Source organism: Equus przewalskii, chromosome 11, assembly GCF_037783145.1.
Source record: "Equus przewalskii isolate Varuska chromosome 11, EquPr2, whole genome shotgun sequence".
NCBI lineage: Eukaryota > Metazoa > Chordata > Mammalia > Perissodactyla > Equidae > Equus > Equus przewalskii.
Window position 1 is genome coordinate 1983447 of NC_091841.1, and position 26375 is coordinate 2009821.

The following is a 26375-nucleotide window of genomic DNA, read 5'->3' on the forward strand; positions in this document are numbered from 1 at the left end:
TCCCACTGATTGTCAGCAGTGTTTATTGATCTCCCATTGCCTGGCAGCCTAATCAGCTTATCTCCTTCCTCACTCCCACTCACCCAACCTGCTTCCTGCTGGGCCAGACAAAACGATCCTCCAATAAAGCTTCATAAAGCTTCCATTTTTCAGTGGCTAGGCAATCCTGCTCCCTCTACCTCTTTCTCTCCACCATTCTGGATGAGTAAGGGGCAAGTTTATCAAATTTAGAACAAAACAGGATACCAGTTAAGTTTTTGAATTTCAGATAAACAATGAATAACTTTTTTAGCATAAGTATGTCCCATGCAATAGTTGAGACTGGACATCCTGTATTTTATCTGACAACCCTACTAAGGAGACCAGGGCATTTAACCTCCTTGAGGGCAAAGTGGAAGGATCACTGAGCTCATCCATTTCTAAACAGCTCTCATTCAAATCCTTAGAAATCTTGCTTCCATAGGTCAACATACTTCTTCCACCCAGATTCCCCATGTCTCCCAGCTTATGGCCAAATATCCCTCTTTCTTGTCTTGGGGACACCATTCTAATGGTGGATGAGGGTTATGGTGGGGAGTGGACCAAGGGGGTGGGTGGGGAGAGAACTGGGAAAATTGGAGTCACCTACATGATGGCGAGTCTCCATCCTCCATTGGGGGTGTTTTCTGATTGAGCCCCTCAGCTCTCCTCTCACTTTTAATAATGATAGTAGCTCATGCGAATAGAGCATATGGCGTGTATCATTTAATCCTCATAATGATCTACAAGAGAAATGCCAATCTCATCCCCACTTGACAAATGAGGCTCAGAGAAGTGAAGCAACTTGCCTACAGTTAAATAACCAGCGAGTGGTCCATAAAGGATCCAAGCCCAGGTCTGTCCAACTGCAGAGCCAAAGAACCTCTGGGATGGCATGCTAAGAAGGCTCCAGTCTAGGGGAAAGGATTCACTGGAATCCCAGGAAATTACACAAAATAATCTCCTTTGATAAGCTCCTTTTGACACCAATGCTAATGCCTTATGCTCCTGACAGCACTGCATTTGTTTACAGACTGTGAGAGCTGGGGTGGGGCTCCTCCATGCACAGCACAGCACTGGTACACAAGGGCAGCTCAAAAAAAATGCTTGAGAAATAAAAGAACAGGATGTGTAACGTTACGAAATGGGGTCTGAGAAAGTGACTTGCCAGTGCCACACAGAAAGTCAGGGCACGCGCCTGATGAATGTGAATCCCCTCTCTTTTCCCATAACCGAGCTTGAGCTGTGATGTCCCCTCATGGTCTCGCTCCTGCCCATCTCCCTCTTCCTTCATCTCTCAGCTGTCAGTCCCAGTGACCCTCCCCAGAGAGAGCCTCCTGCTCCACCTAGAGGACAGCAGAGCAATCGGCTTTCTGAGAAGGGAGTGAGGGATGCCGAGGTGCTGAGATGCAGGGAAGGCTGGCCGTTGCTGAGGAAGCTGAGGCGCCTCCACCAGGGAGAGGAACACCAGGTTGCCCACCTAAGACATTCATGCCGTCCTTGAACTCCAGGCCCTTCTTGATAATCACGTTTGTTTCCTCAGGTGTCTCTGTCACCGTCTCGTTCAACAGGGAGATGACAGCATTAGTGGCATTGCCCTCCTCATCTGCCGGAGGCGCCACGAGGACTTTCTTCGTCACTGTTTGAATCTAATGGAGAGGGGGGGAAAAATAAAGATGAGCTTTGGTCTAAAAGTCACGAAAAGCCTGGCGGCTTACATATTTTAAAGATCCCAGGATATTAAAAAATAATTAAGAAATATCAAAACAAAGTTATGAAAATTAAGGAATATTTTATGTTTCTGCTTGACAAGGTGATGTTTTGTTGCACAAACACAGTGGGAGATGACTGTCCTCCTCGCATGATAATTACAAGATTTATAACATTTATTTGTAATGCGTGATCCAGTAACGCGACGCGAGCTTCAAGTTGGGAGATGGATTTCTGCTTCTTTCATTCTCTGATGTCGACGTCCATCATGGACGCTCTTCATAACTGTGAGCCTAGTTGGAGGACCCTCCTGGCCCCTTGTGATGGGCCCCGGAACTGGTCAAGAACAGGAAGGCAAAGGTCTTGGCGGGGGCCAGATAGCACCTCACAACCCGCCTATTTTGTTCCTTCCTGCCTGGTTCCTGTCGGGCAGAGTCTTCACAGACCAACTCTCATTTGGGCTCCTTCCAGATCCAGGCTGTGCTGGGCATCTCCCTCTGGGTGCCAGATGTGCCAGCTGCCAGCAGCCACCATGGCAGGGCCACTGGCTTATATTTCAGATCCGAATGTAAGAGGGGAAGACAGCCGCTCCTTCTGGGCAGTAATTCCAAGCCTTGCTCGAAGTTCCTCAGCCATCTCTGTGCAAACGGTCTCCCCAGAACCTCTCAGGCTCTTCCTCGACATCCGCGGCAGCCGTCCTATTTTTAAAGGTGCCAGGCACCCTGCATGCAGAGCACTGTGAAAACTTACATCTCAGCCCAGAGAAACACTACCTCCAAGGGCATTAAAATAGAACTCATGCAGAATCCTAGAACGTCAGTGCCAGCACAGAGTAGGCAACAGACAGCTGAACCGCAACTAGACGTGGAAGAGGAGGTAGAGAAAAGTCAAGCAACTTGTCAGATGCCACAGAGTTATTGGCAGAACTGGGACTTCAACTCAGATGGCCTGACCATCACTGAGTTCTTTCCACCACCTGCGCTGCTTGATAAACTGTGCGGACCCAAACCTGTTGTAGCTGGGTCCAAGAGTAAGCCACGCAGAGCTGACCAGCTCGCTGAGATGGAGAGGCGAGGCAGGGAACTGTCTGTTCCAGCCTGGCCACAGGCACCTGTGCTGGGAGGGAGGAAGCCCACGCCGGGCGTGTGAGTGGAGAACGGGCAGGTATGGACCGCTCAGTCTGGGCGACGTCGGCATGAAGAGAGAACGCAGCAGTGATCAGAAGAGAGGCTTCCGTGAGCAACAGGCATTCTCCCAGGAAAGAGGGGGCCCAGAAGCCAGCTGTTGACCTATCCTGAGAATGCTAAAGCAGCCAAGGCCTGCGTTTATAGGAGTGATGGTCGTGGGCCTAAGTAAATGGTGGCCGCCAGGATCAGGTGGGAGGCTAGGTGCGCCACGCTTGACATCTATTACCTCTTACGTCCACGGGAACCCCTCAAGGCTCCCAGGGCTAAGTAACTAACTGCAGGACAGACACTAGTTAGTTGCTGAAGCAAGATTCAAAATGAGTTATGTTTGACACCAAAATCTGACTTCCAAATAGCACAGGCCAGTGGCTTAAGGTGAAAGCGAAAAGGTAGGGATACTGAAACGCAGGCCTGGTCCCCTGCCTGCTCTCCATTCAGAGCCTGTTGGGGTGGGACAGCCCCATCTGGGTGCCAAGCCCCATCCACCAGAGTCCAGGCCACCATGGCCGCTCACGGTAGACCAGCAAAGCCTGCGCCCTGAGCTGCCCGCCTCTCCTCCCGCCCACCTGCAATCACCAGGGAAGCACACCTATCTGGAGCTCTGTGCATATCCATAGTTCCAGACTGATTTCTTAAAATGAGGAAACCAGTCATCTCCCTTCCTCTGAGAATAAGAACCCAAGCCTGACCCTGGCCTACCACGTCCTGCCTGAGCTGGGCTGTTCTTCCTCCACTGCCTCCACGCCCCCTTCCCTTCTCTGAACACACCAAATACCTGCCAACCTCCGCAGGCCATGCCTCCTCTCGGGCTCTTCCCCCAGCTCATCTCAGCCTGGCTCATTCTGACGCCTGTTGTCTCAGCTCGGACGTCTCCCCCACCTACTTCCTAGCCCGTCATGCTGCCTCCAGCCCGCAGAGCACATTTATCCTAATTTTTAAGTATCTTGTGTGTTTCCCTGACTTTTGTTCTGGTCTATCACCGTCCCCCACTCCCCGACACACACAACGTAAGTGAGCTCCACAGTCAGGGAGCCCGACCGTCTCAGTCCCCACGGCCTGCTGTGCACAGCAGAGAGCCTGGCACCCAGGAGGCACACACAAGCCATCGGCTGAAGAAGCGAACACAGCACTGGATTCCCTGGAAGAGGAGACCCCATGTGGTCCCTGTCACTGGGCTTGAGTAGATGTGTCAGGCCACACCTTAGGCCCGTTGCTCTATTGGAAAACTCACTTTGGTTCAGAGCAGCAAGCAAGAGGTCTCCCTGCTCTTAAAGATATAGGTCCCGCCCCCTTGGGCCAGACAGCCGCCGCTCTGGGGACAGCTCACCTTCTCTTTATGTCTGTGTCTATCTCTGGTAGTGAAGCACCCTCCACCCTTGAGAGGCTATTTGAAATCACTTCTGGCTGTCCATGACAGGAAGGCATCTCTCCAGCTCCCTCTCTTTGGTAAGACGATGGCACTCTCTAACAGTTCCCTGTCTCGGACCCTCTTCAAGGTCCTCCTAAGCCCAAGGGATTGCACTAGTTTCAGATGCTTTCCTCTGGGCTGCCTGAAGTCCGGCTTGAGGAATCTGCACCCTCCCTCACCTGAGCTAAAGATTCTAAACTACTTTTCCTCTGATTGAACTAACCCAAAGGGACCTCGGCCCTAGGCTTAGCTGAGGCACTAGGGCTCACTCCTCAGACGAATTTTGCCAGTAAAGCTGCGGGTGCAGAGCGAGGTGGGGAGGGAGCAGCTCGGTCCTCTACTCTAATGGCACACAGGGCGTCCTGCCATATGCAGCTGTATGCAGAGATTGCCCATCGACCAAACAGGTCAGCAAGCATGAGCCTGGGCGACACCATCAAAACTCCGTCCAAGACCAGAGCATCAGCTCCAATTGCCTGCCTCTTCTTGGTCCTGCCCTACTGACTGAGACGCAGGGGTCTCCTTCTTGCATGGAGCACGGTTGTGACCGGACACGGACAGGAAGCCCAAACCTGTCCGTCTCCTGTGCCTCTCATGTTACCCACCCCCAGTCTTCTACCAGCTCAGCTCCCAGCAGCTGCACTTCCAGAATACTCTCTCCAAAATGTTAAGAATAGACTTGGCTCCCAATTTTGTCTATCACCCCAAAGAAAGCAAATTCACCTTTTTAAGCAGCCTGCGGGGCAAGCACATTATACAGAGAGAGAGCTAGTCAGCGCCTCCTTTCCTAGCCTGTTTCTATTCATCTCCAGTGCATCTTCCGCCGCCGGGACTGGCTTCCTTTAATATAGCTCCACACCACAAGTGCCCCAAAGTGGCACTGGAAATCAGAGAATACAGCCCAACCCAGAGTAATTTGGGCTCCGCAGTGGTTGGCAACTGCATCTGGAGGGCGGCTGGGAGTACAAACTTTTCCCCTAAGCAAGCCGTTTCCTAAGGTCACTCATGTGAGTCCCTGGAAATGGCTGGAGGAAGCTCCTCGGCCCTTTTAGCTCCCACTCGGTCTAAAGGGAACTGAGGTGGGTTCTAACCTAAACTGGCCTTGGGGCTGGACAACAGGCTAGTGAGTGGGGCCTAGGCAGCTGTCTTAATGGGTTCCACTCAGCAGAACCATCTGTTTTTGAAAATCACAAGGTTTTAAAATATATATAAGCCTGTATGCAGTTGGTAGGAGTATACATTGCTACAAGCTTTTACAGGACCATTTGGCAACATCTGGCAAATTCAAAATATAAAACTCTCTGGTAGGACATTTTAACTTCTAAAAATGTATCCTTTAGAAATACTATGCACCATGAAAGAAAAAGAAAGAGAGAGAGAGAACGCTAAAACACCATTAAATGAAAAAGCAAGGTGTAACAATGTATGCCATGCAGTATCGCTTGGGCTGAATTCTCTTAAAGATTATACACATATACACATGTACATGTGGCAAAGAAAATACATGGGAGGAAACAAAATTCTCAGCATGGGTAGCTCTAAGGAAAGGAAGTGGGGACTTGAATTTTTACTTGATATGTATCTATACTATTTAAACTTTCCACAATCCTCATGTATTACCTTCACAGTTTGAAAAATACACCACCCCTGGGCCCATCCTGCTGATCCTGATTCTGCAGGGTATGTGCATTTTTTAAACACACCACGTGTGGTTTTGCTGTACCACCGAGATGGAGACTCGCTGGGTATTCTAGAGGGTTGTGGGCAAAAGTGATAAAAATGTGCCTGTGGCTATAATCAGCAAGACAAAAAACAGCAAATGTTGGAGAGGATGTAGAGAAAAGGGAACCCTCATCCACTGCTGGTGGGAATGCAAACTGGTGCAGCCACTGTGGAAAACAGTATGTAGATTTCTCAAAAAATTAAAAATGGAAATACCATATGATCCAGCTATCCCACTACTGGGTATCTATCCAAAGAACTTGAAATCAACAATTCAAAGAGACTCATGCACCCCTATGTTCACTGCAGCCTTATTCACAATAGCCAAGACATGGAAGCAACCCAAGTGCCCATCAATGGATGATCAGATAAAGAAGATGTGGTATATATACAATGGAATACTACTCAGCCATAAAAAAGACAAAATTGTCCCCTTCACAACCATATGGATGAAACTTGAGGGCATCATCTTAAGCGAAATAAGCCAGACAGAGAAAGACAAACACCATATGATTTCACTCATATGTGGAAGATAAACAAACTTACAGACGGAGAGAATAAATTAGTGTTAAGGGGAAGGGGGGGTGGAGGGTGGGCACAGGGGGTGCAGGGGTACACTTCTATGGTGTATGACAAACAATAATGTACACTGAAATCTCACTATGTTATAAGCTATTATGACCACAATAAAAAAAAATGTGCCCTTGGACAACAGAGACAGGAACCAAAAAGAAGGGAAGAGAAAAAAGAAACAAGAGAGAGGGAAGATCCCAGAGCAAAGAGATATTAAGTGAGAGGAAACAAAGGGAAGATTAAAAAGAAACACGCAACTCCAATCCCCAAATCCTGCCCCGAACACCTCAAACAACCTCTAGACAGAGAGAATGAAATATTAAAGAAATCGCTCCCCAGAGCTGGCTCATTGAAACAGTCTGCAAGTTATCACTTTGGTAACTCAGGAGCGTAGGGAAGCAGGAACACGAGAACTCTGCTTTACCTGTTGAAAACAGGCTTGGACCAGGTTTTCGGGGAAGAGGTTTCGAATAAGGTCTAGGAAGGCATCCAGGCTGGACACTTCATCGTTCTTCTTCCCAGGCCCCAGCTGCTTCTTGAGTTTGGGGTTCCCTGGGTGGATGGCCAAGACCAGGATGACGCCCAGCACCGCGGCGATAATGGTCGTGGACATGTAATACACCATGGCTCTCGTGCCTAAGCGCCCACTCGCCTTAGCATCCAGGCCCGACAAACCTGGGTTGAAAAGAAATCCAGAAGGATTAATTCTGTTTCTGTTCATTACCCATCTCTGAACACCTGTAACTTGACTTCCCGTTAGACTGAAACGCATTAATGGTTAATTAAACCTCCTCCTATGGAATATTTGGTCAATCCTACAGTTTACAATTCTATTTTCCAAGGACATTTTTGAGATGCTAGGGAACTGGGGAGAGATGGAGATCACCTGGTTCAGAGTTTATAAACTGGTCACTGACTGCTTTTTTGGCTCTGTAAGAGTGAGCCAAAATAAAGTTGAATATATTCGATGTTTAATTCTGAGGTTATGCCCTTCCCACTTATTTGGTGTTAAGATAGCCTTTCTTTATGAAGTGAAGGTGCTGGTACACGCTAGTTCTTTACTTATTATTTTGTTTTAATGTCCTCACTTGGGAAAATAAAAAGCTTAGCCATACGTATTCAAAACGTCTTCTGAACACATCACTGGTCCTTGAAATTGAGAGCCAGGAACAGTGCTCTCCGCACAGCCCTCTCATTTCCCTGAGGTGAAGAGTTGGAGACCCACATCTCCCAGCCTCGCGGAGGGCTCAGAGAACACGTGCATAAAGCACCCGCGGAGGCTCTGTGATTACTGGAGGAAATTCCAGGCAAGTCACAAAAACTCCAGCCTTCATTGGGTTTTTTTCCAGTTGTTTCTTCAATTTTTCTACTTCCTGGTTTCGGTTCTTGCTTTTACTAGACAGAATGACTGCACCCCTTTCTGGGGATCGGTCTTTTTTGCCGTGAGGGAGGAAGTCATTGATATCAACTTTTCTGAATTAAGCTGACCCATATATGACCCTCTTCTCCTTACAAGCTAAAGTCTGATTCCAGCCAATGGAAGCTGGGTTTCCTTACCGGAATGGCCAATGTCCCATCTGTTAAATAGGCAGAAGGGAACATTTTCTCTGGTTTAGAAAGGAGCATTTAAGACGAAAGCACAGCTTCACTCAATCTGGGCTGGATGATAGGACCTTCCTGACGCCGGGTTCCAGGGCTTCCAGTCACTGGGTTCTCTGGTCAACTATCTAGCAGACTGTGGAACAACCTGGCAGAGCATCTGGATCGCTTGGAGTCAGCAGAGTCACTTCCGTCATAAGGTGCACAGTCCAGAAGGACAACTGTCTCAAGGTCACCCAGCTTATTGACACCCAAATATAAACCAAAGCCCAGCTTCTCCTTCTCAACTCAGAGTTTGTCTCTGAACTACACCAATTTTTACCCTGTCCAAACATTATTATTTGGTAAGGAGGAAACTAGCAGGATAAGTCCATGAAAGGAAAAATAATTCCTTCAAAGAAAATAATTCTTTCAGCCAAAAACAAGTGAACATGACCTGCACATTAAGGGGACCTTTCTTCTGAAAAACTCGAACGGTTTCATGTCTAGTATTTCATTTATTTTTAATACCCACTTCCCTCTACACCCAATTAAATAGTAAAGAGAAAATTTCCTTTTCTATTTATTACCTTTGTTATCACTTCCTGAACAAAATATAATTTAGGAAATGAAAAAAGTATACATTAAAAATGAAAATCACTACAGGTATCATCACTTCTAACATGTGGCTGTTTCATTTTTTGTTGCTAGACACGCAGATGGACTATATAGCAATAGATGGCAAACTTTCTTTTTAAGGTTGATTATCCTCATTTTAGAGACAGAAAACCAAGGCTCTGGAGTAAAACGACACAGATGGTCACGTTCATTCATTCATTCAACCAAACTGAGTTTCTACGGTCAATCCAAAACCCAGGGGAGGAGTCCACGCCCCCTGGCCGGGCACCAGAGCTGGGCTCACCTGTGATTAAACTGGAGATGATTAGAGGCAGAATGAGCATTTTCAGCATCCTCATGAGGATATCCCCCGGGAAGGCTATTAACATCACCACATCTGGGTGGATGGGAGATGCCAGGCGGAGAAGCCCTCCACACACTGCCCCTAGGACAACACCTAGAAGGAAGGGGGAAAAATATGAATTTATTTTTTGCCCTAGTCAAAGAAATAGCTCCAGGGACTTATTTCAGTGACACTGACCTTTCTCATATGTCTCCATTATCAGATGATGAATACTATGCAACAAAAATACCACAAGATGAGTGAAGTTGATTTTGGTGGCTAGTGGAAGAATATTTTGTACCTCCAACTATTCTAAAAGGCAGCACTAGAAGAGGCAAGGAGAGCCTTCTCAAGGCTTTCCGGGAAGTATGACATGGCAACTTGACTCCAACTGCTTTGAGGATATCGTCCACGGTAGAGTCAGAGATTGTCATCAGAAATAAGACACAGTGCCAGATATTGCTTCTCCTCCCAGCCTAGGCCTGGCCACACGGCACGCTGCTTAATGCATTTCTGCCCTTTTTAACTGAATATCAGATAATAGGAACATCTGATGGACCAAACTGGTGGAGTTTCCTTTTTTCTTCTATTTTCTTCGGCTTCCAATTATTTCACCGTGGCCCACACTCTAGGAGTTTTGTCCTTTACTTCTATGTCCTCTTTCATAATCTTTACACTTGCTGATCTTATGAGAGATCAAGGAGGGTCTCTAAAAATACGTAATATATTAAAGGAAACAATTTGGGCAGAGATGCCGGCCGGAGCGTCTCCCTTTACGTACTCAGGGATTCCACAAGAAAAACTTCAATTCTCTCCAAACCAGCAGCCAAACTAAACCACGCTTGTGGAAACCACAAATCAGGTCATAGCACCACTGGTTGTAAGGAAAGGAGGGGGATCCTAGGTACATGGCCTCTATGGTGTTAACTCCAGGGATGCAAAGGGAGTAACGTGGCTGGAAGCCTGATCTTGTTCTCTTCCACAGATGAGAAAACGTGCTCCTTCAAGACCTGTGATGAATGAAATTTTCTTATGTGGAGGGCAACCCTGGGAAAACTCCACCACTCTTGTGGGCTCCTTCTATTCAGTGAATCAGCTGGGGCAAGCTCCCAGTCCTGACGCCAGACCACTGACATTCAAGATGACTGGCTCAAGGAGTGGAAGGGAGGGTGTGTGTGGGGAGGGGCGGGCAGAGACAATTGCTCGTTGCTTCTGTGTATAGCCTGAGAGCTGTGTGTAGAACGAGGGAGGGATCCAGAAAGGAAAGGGTGTGGTTGTAATTACAAGAAACTGCAATTTTCCCCATTTTGAATAAACCCTGGTGGAAAACCTAAGACCAAGATTGTATTAACAGTCACACAAAGGATACCCATGGCCTGAGTGAGGCCTGAAGCAGGGGAGCAAAATTGCGAGATGGAGCTGGAGCGATCAAGGCGTGTGGACAAGCCTCGTCCACACTGACCTCACTAGCTGATGTGCTAATGAACCTAAGTTAATGAGGCATTCGGAGAAGGTTAGACCTCGGAGCCCTCTTGGTGGGGTTTTGGGCAACTGTTGTCTTTATCTTGATACAGGTATTTCCCTAAATGTGGTACAGTGACCACTTCCTTTGGAATCACCTAAGAGACTCGTTAAGATGCAGATTCCAGGGCCTTGTTCCCGAGGGCCCAAAGCAAGCAGGGCCTGGGAATCTGCATGTTGGCACACTCGGAGGAAATTTCTATGCATACTGAAGTTTGAGAAGCAAGGAGGAAAACAAATGGCTAGGGCAGGTGAGGGGAAGATTATATCATCGAGGCAGCCGTGCCTGGGCCAACCAGGCCGTAGGCAGAGCATGGGGGAGGGCTGGCTGCCAGAACCCACTTTCCCACAGAGCCAGGAGAGACCCAGAGAAGCGGGGCAGGTGGGCACCTACCAAACACGGTCAGCGTGAGCAGGAGATTCTTCCTCAGCTTGTCACACAAGCGCAGCCCCAGATGCCGGTGCCTGGGCTCCTCTGCGCTGAGGTGGCTGTCGTGCATTCGCACTTCCACCTGCTTGGGCATGTTGTTGGCACTAAAACAGAAGGGAAGGCAGTGGTTAGAGCCTGCTGGCCACCTGCCCTGTTCAGTTGGAGGGGCTCAGGTAGTGCGAAATGAAACTGGCCTCCTCCAGGCACAGTTGGGAATCTGGAACCATGGGCAGGAAAATAAAACCCAGAGCAACTCAGGGGACCCCGAATTCCAGCTCACCCACAGGCAGGACACTAGGACACCCTGAACACCTGCATGCCAGGTGCTTCCATCCCTTTGATCTTTATCATCACAGTAAAGAAAAGGAACACCGCAGGCGGTGGGAGGGTTTTTCCAAGAGCTGCCCACCACATAACTCCTGGAGGCAAGTATTCGTGCCCCATTCCACAGAGAGTGACTTGCCCACAGTCTCAAGGCTAAAAGAAATGGAGATTCAAACCCAGATGTGTCTGGGTTCAAAACCTGAGCTCTTTCATTCTTGTATCAACAGCAAAAAGGTGACTTTTGAATAATCTACGGTCAGGAGAGTCACAGCCTCAGTCATGCTAAATTAAAATGCCTCTGAACTCAAACCTTCCCCATCCTGGACACAGAAAAGTCGTAAACGCTGGTAGTCCAAGTTTTACCTCTCTTTTGGAAAAAGATGGTTTAGCTACTTTAATGAAAAAAAAAATCAATCCATTGTGGTTCTTCAAAGGTCACTTGAACTATCAGGACTCTGTTGAACTGCCCAGGAGTCGCACTCCTCAGCCTCCAAGAAGTGTGGCTTTAAGCAGCACGTGATTGCCTTCATTCATGGAGGCAGCCCAGCCCTTTGCCAGATCAACCCCATATGAACCCAAGCTGTGCTGACAGCCTGCCAACGGAGCCCCGGCCAGGGTAATGAGTACACTGCCTCTTTTTCCAGCTTTGTCATTTCCCAGGCCATTAAGATTTCATATTGAAGCTTGGGGATTGACCCAGGGAGGCCAATTTTTTACTTTGACAAGTTAGGACAGTTTTGTTAGCTGCCATTAGCAACCACCATCATGTGATAAAAGAAAAGAAATCTTTAACACTTGGAAAAACAGGCCACGGTCTCTGGATAAACGGCAATGCCTCCCAAGAGAGTGATGTGTCAGCCTCGCCCAGATATTCTGACCACAGACTGGAGAAGTCTTCCTTTGGAACCAGGAAGACCAGTGGTTTGGAATCACTGGTTATAATGGAAACAGCGTGGGTCTTAGAATCAAAGAACCCAGCCTTCAGATCCTGACTCCATCGCCTGCCAGCTGTGTGGGATGCAGAAAGAAGGACTTGATGCCTGCCCTGTGCAAATTAAACCTGATAGCGTATAGCAGGGGCCTGGCGGGGTCTGGCCCGGGTAGTTCTTTTCTCCAGGGAAGAAGAGACAGACACACAACACTCATCAAGTTCATGACAAGGGTGACATTTAACTCTGGGGACCTACCCAAGGCACCACCATTCCAACAATACACCACGCTTAACTTCCAGTCTCAGAATTAAGGCCAGGGACCCAAATACAACTACTTCCTTTTTCACAACAGGCTGTTTAATATACTTGCTACCAAAATGCTTTAAAATTGGGAACAACGTTGCATGGTCTGGTAGCATAGCCGGATGAAAATACTAGTCAAAATATAAACTTCTTATTCTCCCCTTAATGGCCTAATTTTCTCCTCGTCTAGTTAGTTTTGGGACATTCTCTGACCATCTGACATATGTGTGTGCTAACGATCACTCAGACCGTCCAGAAAGAAAAATAGGACGTGAGTGCTCACAGCAGGTGCGAGGGCCTTTCCGACCACGAGCAACGAACACCGCCCCCTCCCATCACCAAGTGAAACAGACAGAAAACTTCTTTTCACAACACAGCAGGGAAAAATGATCAAAACGATCTTTTTAACATGGATAGACCATATTTCTATGTTTGCATCGGGATCTTTTTATGTTTTTAAACATTTTTCTAGCCAGTCATCTGAAACTTTAAACCAGGAAATGGTCAACAAAGAATGGAGGTCACATGTGTTCTGAAACAGTGAATGTATTCCTGAGCCAGCCCTTGGCTTCACCCTACGATCCCCTTGAGATTGTTCTCCCCTGCCTCTCGCTTCGTTTGAATTCCTCCTGCCATCGGAGTTAGAATCCGGCACATGGTTAGCATTTAAGTGAGACTAACAGGCATTTAAACCAAACATGCTGGCACGATCCGTACGCTGCAGCCAAAGTGCCAGGCATCAAAGCAACCATCTCAAAGTGAAAACAGACGGTAGGTTAATGTGCACACCGATCCAGCAGTGTGGCCAGGAGCACTTCTTAGCTGCGTGTTTAGTGGCTTGGTTTTTCAGGCCATGACAAAATGTCCCTGAAGCCCTGAATCGAAACAGCCACATCAAAGCGGCAGCATCAAAATGTCATGAGCCCACAAGTATTTATCGAGAGAACGCTTGTGACTTCCTCAGTCTTCTTGGAATCAAGCACAAGCTCCGGGCTCAGAGGAGTGTCTGACATCCGCACTTGGAAAATAATTTCTAAAGTGCTTCGGGGCCTCAGCTTGCAGCTGGGGGCACAGGAAGCCCCCTAAGAACTCTTTGTAAAGATCCTATCCCAGTTTAAGTGGTCGCTGCATCCCCAGCATACCAGGAGAGCGTGAGGAGGGGACTATTAGAGAGTCTAACGCTATGTAATACTGTATGACGTAACACAGAGCTGCTTCTATGCCTTCCTTGTCCTCTGAAGAACGGATAGTTTGTAAACTGAGATGACACACATACACAGCTAGAGAAATGCTGGGCACGGAATGCACAGAGTAACAGTGGTGATAAAAGGATAACTGGTGTTCGTCGAATGCTGTGTGTCAGATACTACACTCAGTAATGAGGAAGGTATAATCCTCGCTCTTAAGGGGAAACAGAGCATATCGTATGATGTCTGTCTGCTGTACATACAGTCCAGGAGACAGCTCTGCACAGGACGCTGGGAAATGGGCAGAACGGTCCCTAACCTGGCTTTGGGGAGGGAGCGTGTTCAAGAAGGATTCCCAGGAGGGGCTGATGCCAGTTGGATCTTAAAGGATGGATTTAATTTAAATGTCTCTATCCTCCACAGTCTGCAAACCCTGAGGGAGCAGGACTGTGCTCTTTAAGCCCCGGGACCAAAGGCTCCCTTGGGGAAATGTTTGCTCAAAGAAATTAAGTATTGGAAAGCAGCTCTAAAGGGCACCTTGCTCTCTCCTGGGAATGAGGCCCTTCCACGGATAGACGGGCAGCACGCCACTTCAACAAGCCTCTTACTATTGTTGGATTTGTTCCACAAATTTCCATCGGGCTCATATTACAGGCCCTACACAGTTCTGGGTGCTAAAGATATCACAAAACACACAACAGACAAAGCCTCTGCTCTCACGGAGTGTACATTTTAGTGGGAGAACAAATACACGGACAAATACATTTCAAGTGGAGCTACCTGCTAGGAGGAGGGTGACAGGTGGGCAGGAGGCAGTGCTGTCTGGTACCAGGTGGCAGGGAAGGCTTCTGTGATAAGAGAACATTTGAACAGAAACCTGCAGAAACTGAGGGGGTCTCCTAAATTAATTATGCACTTTGTCCAGAGCTTAGCAAATAAACGGAATATTTGCAGTTTGGAATTCCATCCGTCCAAACTAGAGCCTGGAGCTCCCACCAGATCAACTCCTGGTGTCCACGTGCTGGTTGTCAGTGTGGGCACTGATTCGAATTGAGTGTCACATCAGTCATGCTGGGCTCTATCACCACCACGTATATGATGGGCTTTCAACGGCTGTCCCGGCTCCCAGAGGAGAGGTGAGCCAGACACAGGCAAAAGGTCTGAGGTTACAACAGGCTGCAGTTTTTGCTTCCCTGGCAACGAGCAGAAAGGGCAGGAGCTAGTCTGGGTAAGTCCCCTGGATAAACACAAGAAGTTATTTCAAGTGTGCGCACTTACCCCCTTGCTACTCTCACCCTCCCACAACCTGCGGCTGTGCGCACAGAGCCAAACAACAAAGAATTCGAAAGCCCAGGTGTGAGTTGGTTATACTGACTCCGTTGAGCCTGACGCTCTTCAGCACTGTTGGCCATCTCCATCTCTGCTTGAGCGCCTTCTGGATGGAAGAGTTAGCAACGCCATTCCTTCCTGTCGGAGGTTCTTGTGACCGACTCCACCAGATGCCTCTGCGTGGCCCGAGAGTTAAGCCATGTGATTGATGGGCAGCTGTTTGGATAATTAAAACTTTAACAATGAGCCTACAATTTCCTTGAGCCTTAACTTCTCCACTGAGTGATTAAACAGCTGTTAATTCGCAGTCCCTGCCTCGTTTTTTCTCACGCAAGTCCGCACGTCCCGCTTCAACGGCAAGCTCAGCTAACCGCGCACATCCTCTGTGACGCAGAAGGGAGCGTGTGACGGGCTGGTGCTAAGCTTTAAATTATTCTCAAATCTGCTTCTCACTAGCATTCGATCTCCCTGGCTCTGCCAAGAGCTTCTAATAACAGCCTCCTTAGATGTGGTGTGTCGAATTCAGATTTCCTGCCTGCACGCTTCAGTGTCGCCTTATCTGGCACCAAATTCTTTTTTTCCTCCTTCACTGGTTCAATGAGGTAGCGACAGAACCTTCGCCAGGGAACCTAAAGGCAACTGGTGTGCCTTTGCCTGGAGGAGGTGAGGTCTGCAGTGGGCATCACCGATCCGGCCCTCTGCTGCCCAAGTCCACGGGGCCTGGGGAGGCGGCAGGGAGACACGAGGTCAGACCCTCAAGAACAAAAATAGTGTTTGGTGAGGGGCTTTCCCCTGAGTGGTTGCAGTGTTTGGAAAACAATGCCAGAAGTACCAGTGGTGTCAGCTCTGAACACCGAGCCCCACAATGTGGTGATTACAGCTGTGACTGCCCCGCATCTGGAATTTCCCCGGCTCCCCAAAGAACACCACTCTTGCTGTAAAAGGGACCGGAACTCCAAGACAGCTGGGCATTTCCAACAGCCCGCCAGTCCCTCACGCTTGCTAGATCCTGGAAGCCTGGTTTAACCATCTCGAGGATGATCTTTGACCAAGAAGTCAGAATCTCTCTCTGACAGCGACCGTGTCCTCGCAGATTCTGTGAGTGAAACCTAGAGCTCACAACCTCCAAATGTCCTTCAGTCCCTTCTTCTGTTCACTCTTGGCCACTGGGTCCATTTCCTAGATCCCAAAAATACTTCCTGGAAAGGTGCTGCCAGTGAACTCCCGACTTCACAAATGACACATCTTTTCCATAGCTTCTTCCTGAATATCGGATGGTCTGGCTAACGCACACAGTTTATGGTTATCCCGAATCATGACGGGCCTGGACCTAGCGGACAACACAAGATTGGAAGCCACGAGGTCTGGATTCTAATTCCAAGGCTGCTGCTAACTGGTTATGTCAGAAATAGTATGAGGATAAAACGGATGTAAAGTTACTTGACTGAAATTAACAGACAGAAAGGTAAAGTGCTATGAAATGATAAAAACACACTCTTAATGTAAGATAGTAACAGAGTTTAGGTATTGCTTTTTATTTTCTAGGCCCCAGGCTCTTAATCTGTAACATAAGAGGGTTGGATTAGAAATTCTCTAATGTTCTACAATGCTGACATTGTCTAATTCTCCTGGGGGCGGAGGGTATTAACAGCCCTCAGTTCAAGATGTCGCCTCCATTCTATTCTGTCCAGGACTGAATAAGCTTAGAGTTTATCACGAGATGACTCATTTCATCAACCACGAGGGGACAGCCCAGTTGCTGCATCACCACCCTCACAGGGAAAGGCAGATGCGTGACCCAAGATAAGAGACAAACCATCAATAACGACAGCATTTCTTTATGTCTCTACCTCCACTTTTACCTTTCCTATCTCTACTACAAAAGCATGTTTTTCCAGCACCACTAAAGCTGAGCTAGGGGTCCAATTTGGCACACAGTTCAGACAGGTACCCTCTTAACCGCCCATCCACACTTGACCAATGCTCAGTCCAGATTCCCAAGACGGGCAGGTAAAGGCCACAGGAATATGGTCAAACGGTGAACTGGCATTGGGACCAGCCAAGTGCCAAATTCACCACTAAATCGTTGAGAGGCCCCCTATCTTACTCACTCTCAACTCCTGTGGAATTGGAGAGGTGGCACTCACAGAAATATTCAAGACGAAAAATTGAAAGAAAGGAGTCTTTTCTCCATATCACTTCCCAGGCCAAGAGACCCAAACTGGCCAATGATGTGAATGGCAAACACAGAGCCAGTTGGGGTCTTTGTGTGTCCTCACACCAGCGGCAAAGAAAAAGTAGTAGGAGACAAAATTGTGAAGGAATAAATAAAAACGGCATTCATTTTGCCCAGAAACAGAAGTTAAAACATCAGCTGTGATTAGCAGCCACCAGAAAGCTACTTGGTGGAAGGCAATTATGACATGGCCACCTGATTCTTGGTTAAAAGCCCCCTTTTCCAGCTGTTGCTGGGACAAGGAATTATTTAATCTCTTGGACAATAATACCTAATTCGCTGGGTCATCATAGAGCTTCAAGAAGATAATACTTATGAAAGCACCAACAGAGTATTAACACATAATTGATACTCAACTTTAGTTTCCTTTCTTTGTCTTAAATGCCTGAAATGGAGGAAAATGACCATTGAGACAGTTTATTTACAGTTGGGTTTTATTAAACCACTTTCACAACAAATGGTACTTGTGCTTTAAAAAAAAAAAAAAAAAAAAAAATCCCAGAAGGGCCCAAGTGGGTGGGGGCCTGGAAGTTCCCACGGCTATAAGCTTCCACATGGAATGACTGAACAGCCTCTCAGAGAACAGCAGGCGTTCAGCCTTAAGTATAAACCTCTGGACTTTTGTGATCCTCCCCTGGGCAGAGACTTAAGCCAGCCTCGACCCAGTGGATTTGCTCATTTCCAGAAAATCTCATCACCCAAGACAGAAATGAGACACCAAGGAACTGTGAACCTCCGGGCCCGAGTGACAGCCTGGGGTGGGGTGTTTGATCATCCCAAATTGGGAAACTCTTCTAAAAATAAAGGTTACGCCATAGCCCAGGAGCACACTGGCCAGCCCAGTCCCCAGATGCACGTCAGTTCTGAAGTAATTGCTATCCCCCTCTGGTCCTTGAAACAACATGAAAATACATTTGAAAACTTCACACAACTCCAATAAATGGGGGCGATCCCGCAGCTCACCTGTACTTGTCTGTGCTGACTTCTCAAGGTGTTGACTATCACAATTTACTTGTCTGTTTCCATTCTGGAATATAAACTCTTTGAGGGCAGGATCTTAACTTATTTGACTCTGTCTCCCCCACACCCAGCATGGTTCCTGGCATATGGCAGATGCTCGATTATTGTATGTTGAGTGAATGAATGGGAGACTAGACAAAAACATGCTCTAGTCACAGTGCTGTGTGACATCCAGTTCTAGGGGGTAATGTTCTGAAAGACCAGGAAATCTGAGAAGAGGAGAGAAAGCAGAGCACAAAAGCATGAACACTGGCATTAGAAACCCAGTGGGTGGCAGGGACAGGTGGCAGCCACACACAGGGCCGGCCCTTCCCTGCTGGTGGCTTTGACCCAGCCGCCCTCCCCAAGACATGGTGCCCAGAGTGCACCCAGCACTCTTGGGGGGGATGGAGCCATGAACCAATCTGGGCCCAGCTAACGAGGTCTTCAGGGAGGACACAGGACGTCTTAGGACCCAACTGCCAAGCCCAACATCTCTAAACCTGGATGCTCCAGAGTGTGGTCCTTCTACCCAAGAGCATGCGCACCATTCCTCGTCCAGGAGTCAATGGAATCCCAAGTTTGAGGAGCTCTCTTGATGGACAGAGCTCTGGACTTGGTCCTCAGGGCTGGGAGGTTCTTCCTCTGGCCCGTGGAGCTTCCCAGACCGAGCCTTCCCAGTCAGGCCCCCAGACAGGAGCGGCTGGGGTGTTGATGAAGAGGCTAACTAGCCACTGCGGCTTCAGGCACCAGCAGACACTGGGGGAGGTGCCCACTAGACGCGATTCTCTGGGCCTTTTGGTCGCACCTTACAATTGCTTTTCTTCAACGCAGTCCTCTCCCTTCTTCTGTGCACCTTCTCTCCTTTTAGACCAAGCAGCCAACCTTGCAACACAGGGTCAGTTCCCAGCAGGAAGACGAGTCACCATCATGACCGTGCAATGGCGAGACTTCCCAGGGCTGGCATTTGAAAGGCCACACTGTGTGTTTGTGGGCTGAGGTTTCAGGACTTTAAGGTTTCTCCAAAGTTCTTCAAAGTGACCCACTTCTGGCTCTCAGAGGCCTGAAGTTCCTCCTTAAGGGACCTGGCCCTTTGCATCCCAGCAGGGGACCCACCCTGAAGCTAGGAGGCCATGGGGAAGGCAGCTGGCTCAGTGACACCCCTGCATGATGCCCCTGCACGACGGAGCTTCTCAGACCCTCCCTGAGAACAGGCTGGGCTGGGAGAAACCCCTGACACGGGGCTTGGCCAGACCCACACCTGGAAGCCACAACCACAGAGGAGGGGTCAGGACATTGCAGATACACTTTGCCAACTACAAGCTCTGGCCCTGGGTCAGTTCTGAAGTTGACTGTGTTTAAAACTCTGTGGCCTCCACAGGATTTCTTGAATGCTAGCAATTTTGTTTTTCTTTCTTACTTTTCTTTTTAATCAGGATGCTAGTTTCTCACGTGTGTTCAACTTGTGAAAATTAATCAGACTTGTCACTTAAGAATCATGTGCTTTTTTGTATGTGTGTTAGAATTGAACCCAAAGTTTGAAAATTAACAGGCAAGCTAAATTAGGGTTTTAGAAGTAAATATATATAATTTATCTAGCTTTGACCCCCCAAATGACTAATTCCCATATTCGTGGATTTGCCAGCAAAAGAACAGGTGCTAATTTTGCCCAAAAGACAACTTATACTTTGGGAACATGTGAAAGTCCCCTTCAGATGAGGCAAAAACAGTGGGGCCTGGGGTGGCCCACGTTACAAGAGAGTGGTCTCACCAGCCAAAAAAGAAGTTCATGGTCTTTATCTTCCTCCTACACTTTTCCCGATAACTGCCAAGTACTCACCCGTAAGGCGAGTCTCGTTTGTCTTCCATCAGAAGAGCATCTGCAGGCTCGTGTCTTTGTGGTCACCTTTTAGATTATGAACAACGGCAACATTTCATCCCCTGAACTTGGTGACAAATAAGTTAATACCAACTTAACAGTTGCCTAGTTCACAAAATATTTTCACATCCATTAACTTATTTTGTGTTGATGACATCCCTGAGAGGGAAGGAATTATTCCATCTCAGAAACGCAGAGACTGTCGTTCCAGGAGATTCAGAAACTTGCTGGAGCTCACAAGCTTAGACGCAGCAGAGCTGGGGTTTGAACCAGCTGGTTCTGTAGGCAGAATTAAACTTGTCCGTCCTCTGCCTTTGAGTCCAGAGTTCTTTGGGTACATCCTTTATAAGCATGTTTGCAGAATGACAGACGCATTAAAACGTCCATCTCTACCGAGTCACTGGTGCCAGGAGACACACAATCCCAGCTCCTGGAGAAGGAAAACAGAGAGAGGAGGGGGCTGCTAGGTGAGGGAAAAAGCAAAGAGCTCTGGGAAGCCACCTCCTTGCTGCCTGCCTTAGATAATCCAAGCTCCTGGCCCCCTGGCCTCAGATGTACCATAGCGGGAAAGTGACATCCAGTTAACTGACTCGCCCCTCCCCTCAGCCAGAGCAGGGGGAGTTGTCCTGTTCCCGCTGACTCGGCACGTACAGGAGGTCCTCCAACTCCGCTCCTTCACCAGGAAGAACTCCCACCTCGAAGGGACTCAAGAGCCTGGTAATTGGTAATAAGAAGGATAAAAATGAAGAAGAAGATGATGATGGTAATGATAGCAGCGGCTGGTTATTCCATACTTACTTTGTACCAGGCGCTTTGCAAAGCATTTTTTAAGCGTGAACTCATTTAATTCCCACAATAACCTCATGAGGTGGATATTATTATTAGCAACCTTTACTGAAGGGAGAACTGAGGCATAGGATGGTTAAATTATTTGCTCAGTGTCAGAATCAGCAGGTGGTAGAGTCTGCATTTGACCCCAGGGAGTCTTAAACTTGGAAGAACAGGTCAGCCCACTCTCTCCAGCTCCTCAAAACTTGCTTTTTATACTAGGTAGTTTTGTGCTAGCAATAAACATTGACACTGAACATTTGGCCAAAAGAGTGACACTGAACATTTGGGAGAGAAAAATCCAGAGAGAAGAAGGCTACCGCCTAATCCAAACCAGGGCCGGATGCAAGAGCTGCGCACGATCCTCGTGGAACCCTAAATTTCAGCCTTCCAGTCCTCCTCAACCTCTGGACAAACGATTATCTGGTCCAGAGGCCCCAAATCTGTCTCTGGATCACTCATTAAAAATAAAGATCTCCAAAACTTACGTCCACACGAAAACCCACACCCAGATGTTCACAGCAGCTTTAGTCATAACTGCCAAAACTTGGAAGCAGCCAAGATGTCCTTCAGTAGTGAATGGATAAATAACTGTGGAACATCAGACAATGGGACGTTCTTCAGCGCTAAAAAGAAACAAGCTACCAAGTCAAGAAAAGACACTGAGGAAATTTAAATGCGCATTACTAAGTGAAAGAAGCCAATCTGAAAAGGCTGCATACTGCATGATTCCAACTATATGACATTCTGGAAAAGGCAAAACTATGGAGACGGTAAAAAGGTCAGAGGTTGCCAGGGGTTGAGGGTGGGGCATTAATAAGAACAGCACAGAGGATTCTTAGGGCAGTGGAAACATTCTGTATGACACTACAATAATGAACACACGTCATTAGACATTTGTCCAAACCCATAGAATGTACCCCACCAAGAGTGAGCCCTGATGTAAACCGCAGACTTTGGGTGACAATGATGAGTGAATATAGGTTCGTCGAGTGTAACAAATGTCCCACTGCTGGGGGATGTTGAGAGTAGGGGAGGCCGTGCACGTGGTGGGGGCAGGGGGTATATGGGAACTCTCTGTACTTGCTGCTCAATTTTGCTGTGAACCTAAAACTGCTCTACGAAAATAAACTCTATTGAAAACACAGATCCCCACGCCCCATTCCTCAATACCGCAGTGCAGCATGTTCCGGCGAGTCCTGGACCTCTGGGCTTTTCTAAAAGCACGCAGGCGACTTTGCTGACGACCAGAAAGTGCCGGAACAGCTGCGGTGAAGGGGAGCTGACTCATGGGTCTGGCCCCCTGCCCCACACCCTGCCCCTGCACAGCGTTGCCTCCTAGGACGCTCTTGCTCACGGTGAGCGGAATCTCCTTCCCTGTAGCCTCGGCCCACTGGTCATTTTCTACCCGGTGAAGCCATTTAATCCTAATAATAGTTACCATCAGGCAACGTACTAGACATTTTACATGCATTATCTCATTGAATTCTTGCCACACTCTCACAAGGTAGATACTATTATTCTTCCTTCTTTATTGATGAAAAAACTGGAGGTCAGAGAGGTGAGGTCATTCGCCCAAAGCCAGGCAGCTGTTGAGTGGCTGAGCTGAGACTGGACCCAGCTCCACCTGAGCACGACGCATGCTCTTAATCACGACACCAGCGCAACCCCTTCTGCCGCTGCTGGCCTCCCAGGCACGTGAAGGCAGCGCTTCTGCCCAGAGCTTTCTCTTCCTCGAGTTCCTCACCATCCTGCTTGCAGCACCCCAAACCACTTACACCCCCTTACAACGTGCCTCTTAGACTGGACACAGCCCTCCAGTGGGGTCCGGCCACATCCCGGCTGCCCTGAGCCAGTCAACGGCAGGCTCCATAGCCCTCATCTTCCAGTTCATCAGCAGCTACCAGAGCCGAGACTTTGGACCTGCATTTGAAGAATGAATGGCAGTAGGTAACTTCACACTTGAGAAAGAAGTTACTAGAAATACTAGTAATAAATAGGAACCATTGATTGACGTTTTATCATGTATCAGTAGTAGGCAGAAGAACGCCCCTTCCCCCAAATGTCCACGTCCTCATCCCCTGAACGTGTGAATACATCAGGTTACCTGGCAAAGTGGGACTGAGGTTGTGAGTGCAATAACTGTTGCTGATTAACTCGCCTTGGGATGGGGGGCTTATCCGGGATTATCCAGGTGGGCCCCATGTAATCACAAGGGTCTTTATAAGTGGAAGAGGGACACAGGAGAGAGAAAGAACTAGTGAGACGGCAGCATGAGAGAGACTCAGCCCAGTGTTGCTGGCTTTGAAGATAGAGGAAGGGGCCAGGAGCCAAGGAATGTGGGCGGCCTCTAGAAGCTGTCAAGGGCAAGGAAATGGATTCTCCCTTAGGGCCCCCAGAAAGGAACGCAGCCCTGCCGACACCTTGATTTTAGCTTAGTAAGACTCATTTCAAACTTCTGACCTCCAGATTTATAAGAAAATAAATTTGTGTGTTTTAAAACACTCAATTAGTGGCAAGCTGTTACAGCAACAATAGAAAACTAAGGTAGTACCAGACCCCAGGCTAAGGTTAAGATTGTACATTATTGTATTTGATGTTTACGATAAGCTGGAGAGGCACAATGGCAGACTCTGAGAGTTTCTTATCAGTACCCACGCCTCTCCTTCCACAGCTCTGTCCAGAGGCAGCCCGACCAGACAAACACATGCCTCTCAGCCTCCCTTACTGAGATACGGGCAGAATTCTCCAGCCCCGCCCTTCCTCACTTCTTCCAGCTTTGAGGGAGGGACTAGATAAACACAGGCTCAAGCAACGTCTTTCTCTCCTTGGCCAATAACCTGTTTCAAAGGCTGGTCAACATAAGGTCTCTAAATGACCCCCATGACCCAAGGGAGCATTTCAGGGCCTCCCAAAAGACTCGTGTCTCTTCTTACTTTGGTTCCCTCTAATGAGCTACTAAATTTGTAGCTATTGATGAGTCAACTAAATATTCAGTTCCTGCTGATTCCAGCAGTCAACTCAGTTTACCGACTGCCTGATTCATTTCTGAACAGGTTTGATATGCTCATTTTGCGAGCGATAAACTGAGCCAGCCCGTCACCACTGATGGGAAATCCTCTCGCCAGGAAAACTCCTTCTTAAGAGAAGAATGCGCATTTCTCGCACTCGTAGACAGATTGGTTCACAGCGCTGTGCGCTGACACAGCACTGTCGCAAGTGGATTACATCCTCTTTCATTATACATTGCTCCTTCTCGATAGCCGGATGAAGTTCACAGCGTTTGGGTTGTATCGCTTCTCCCATTAGAACCTGAAATCTTAACTGACTCTTTGATGTTGCCCCTTTGAATAATCCTTTCCTGAGTCCCCAACCTACTTTTCATGCCTCTAAGATTTTGCACTTCACATTTCATCCCGTTCACTTTCTCTCCTTAGTGTCTGAATGTCTTTCCCACTAGACTTAGATTCTCTGAGGGAAGGGCCTGTATCCACCTCTGCACGCAATACATGTTAGGTGCTCAAGAAGAGCTTGTTGAGAGAGAGTGATTTGCAGGTACTAGGGGGACCCATGTCTGCAGACTCTGGGAGGTGTCCTTGGCAGCAGGAAGGGGTCTTCCCAGCTCAGCACTGGACAAGACGTTCCTCCTATGGATTTGGATTTGGAGAGGAGCCTAAACAAAGCACGAGGAAAGGATGTATGAAACCCTTAGCCTGGAAGTCTGTCAGAAGCTCAAACCAACATCCGGTGACCTTGCCAAAAGCAACCAGGGCTTCTCATTACAACAAGTGGTCATCACGACCTTTTATGCACCTCCTGAAGTCGTTCCAGCAGGACCTCTGCTCAACACCCCTGGAAGTGATCCAGTTTCATTGGCCATTGGACCACACTACCACTTCACCCCATGGCAACGGAGGTGAGAGTCCTTCATCCCAGGTGCTTGGGAAGAAAGGCTCAATCTGGCCCAACTCATAAAATCTTTAATGTGTTTTTGAGCACAGTTTCTTCTTGAGTCAGTGACTTATCTGGTTGGCTCTTAAATCATGACACCAAAGCAAGGATTGTATCTTGTCTTTGCTTGAATCCACCATATAATGGCATGCACCATGCAAGCACCTAATAGGTGGCCACTACAAACTGGTAGATGGAATTAAGTGCTGAGACAAAATATGGTAACAGGCGTTGGATAAGATCTGCAGTGTTCCTTGAAATGAGCTCCATGGACTCCAGGCCATCCTGGGGCTTGGAGCTAACACAGAAGTGGCAGCCTTTTGCGCCATGGGCAATTTTGACTCCTTCCTCTACCCACCAACTCCCTGCTACCCTAAGGCCACCTTCAGCTTACATTCAGCCCTTTGTCCCTTACTTGAAACCAGATGCAACCCCACAATCCATTACGGAGAAACCACTATTGTCCAGCTTGGGGAGACGGGGAAGAGGTTTTACGTCACACACCACCCAACAAACATGTAATAAAATTTCATTGTGAGCATCTTTGTTCTTCCTCCTCACGCTCCCCAAAGCGTCTCTCCTCTTTCTCTTTTACTCCATCTCTCACCTTCAGCTTCCCAAGCCCAGGGAGCAAAATGCAATGATGGATCGTACAACAGCTGCCCGACTGCTGTTCCTCAAGCCTGGTCCTTGGAGTGGGTCTCATGCTCCATCCCTAGACAGCTTAGGAAGTGTTCACTCCCAAAGAGACCTCCTTCTCAGTCACTAAGAACATATGACCATCTCCTGTACTGTTACACCAAAAATAGTGGAGAGAAGTCACAGAACCCATTTACCTCCTTTAGGAAGGGTTCCTTTTCTTTACCGCTAAGCTTAATAAGCCGTAACTTTCATAATGTTAAGATAACGAATTGAGAATTAATTCTAAAACTTCTTTTAATGTGCAGTGATAAATTCTGGTAAATTGTTAATTATTTCCATTTTTCTGAACTAAACATCAATGCTCTTTGTTTCAAGTTTGTTATTGAAAAGGACTAAAGGTATTTGTCCACTTTCCTGCCTTAGTAAGTAGAGCCAAAGGAACATGATAAAACTTGAAGGAAACAGGCAAGCTTTTCCACTGGGAGAGTGTTTCAATAAACGCCATATACAACTTTTGAGGTGTTAGTCCACATGACCATTTTTCTCCCTCAACTTAATTTTTTTCCCAACCAATTCTCCCTTTTAATCTCTATAAGTGCTTATAAACTGAAAGGTAACACAGAATTGTTGTTTTTAAATTTGAATTATTTAACAACA

General features: G+C 47.7%; 1 protein-coding gene across 17 annotated transcripts in view; it reads right to left on the minus strand.

Annotated features, from left to right (window-relative positions):
* Nucleotides 1-26375, minus strand: part of SLC1A2 (solute carrier family 1 member 2) — a 138908-nt gene that overhangs the window by 43451 nt on the left and 69082 nt on the right. For 12 of the 17 annotated variants that reach the window (XM_070564792.1, XM_070564791.1, XM_070564793.1 and 9 more), the window contains 4 exons: nt 11073-11212; nt 9119-9271; nt 7043-7293; nt 1499-1667 (listed from right to left, as the gene is read on the minus strand). In XM_070564792.1, coding sequence (XP_070420893.1) covers nt 1499-1667; nt 7043-7293; nt 9119-9271; nt 11073-11202 — 703 coding nt within the window. In that variant the 5' untranslated portion in view covers nt 11203-11212. Of the gene's footprint in view, nt 1-1498; nt 1668-7042; nt 7294-9118; nt 9272-11072; nt 11213-11795; nt 11910-15229; nt 16514-20258; nt 23049-26375 lie in introns of those variants that run through there. The other 5 variants (XM_070564790.1, XM_070564780.1, XM_070564794.1 and 2 more) reach the window with 3 other exon arrangements.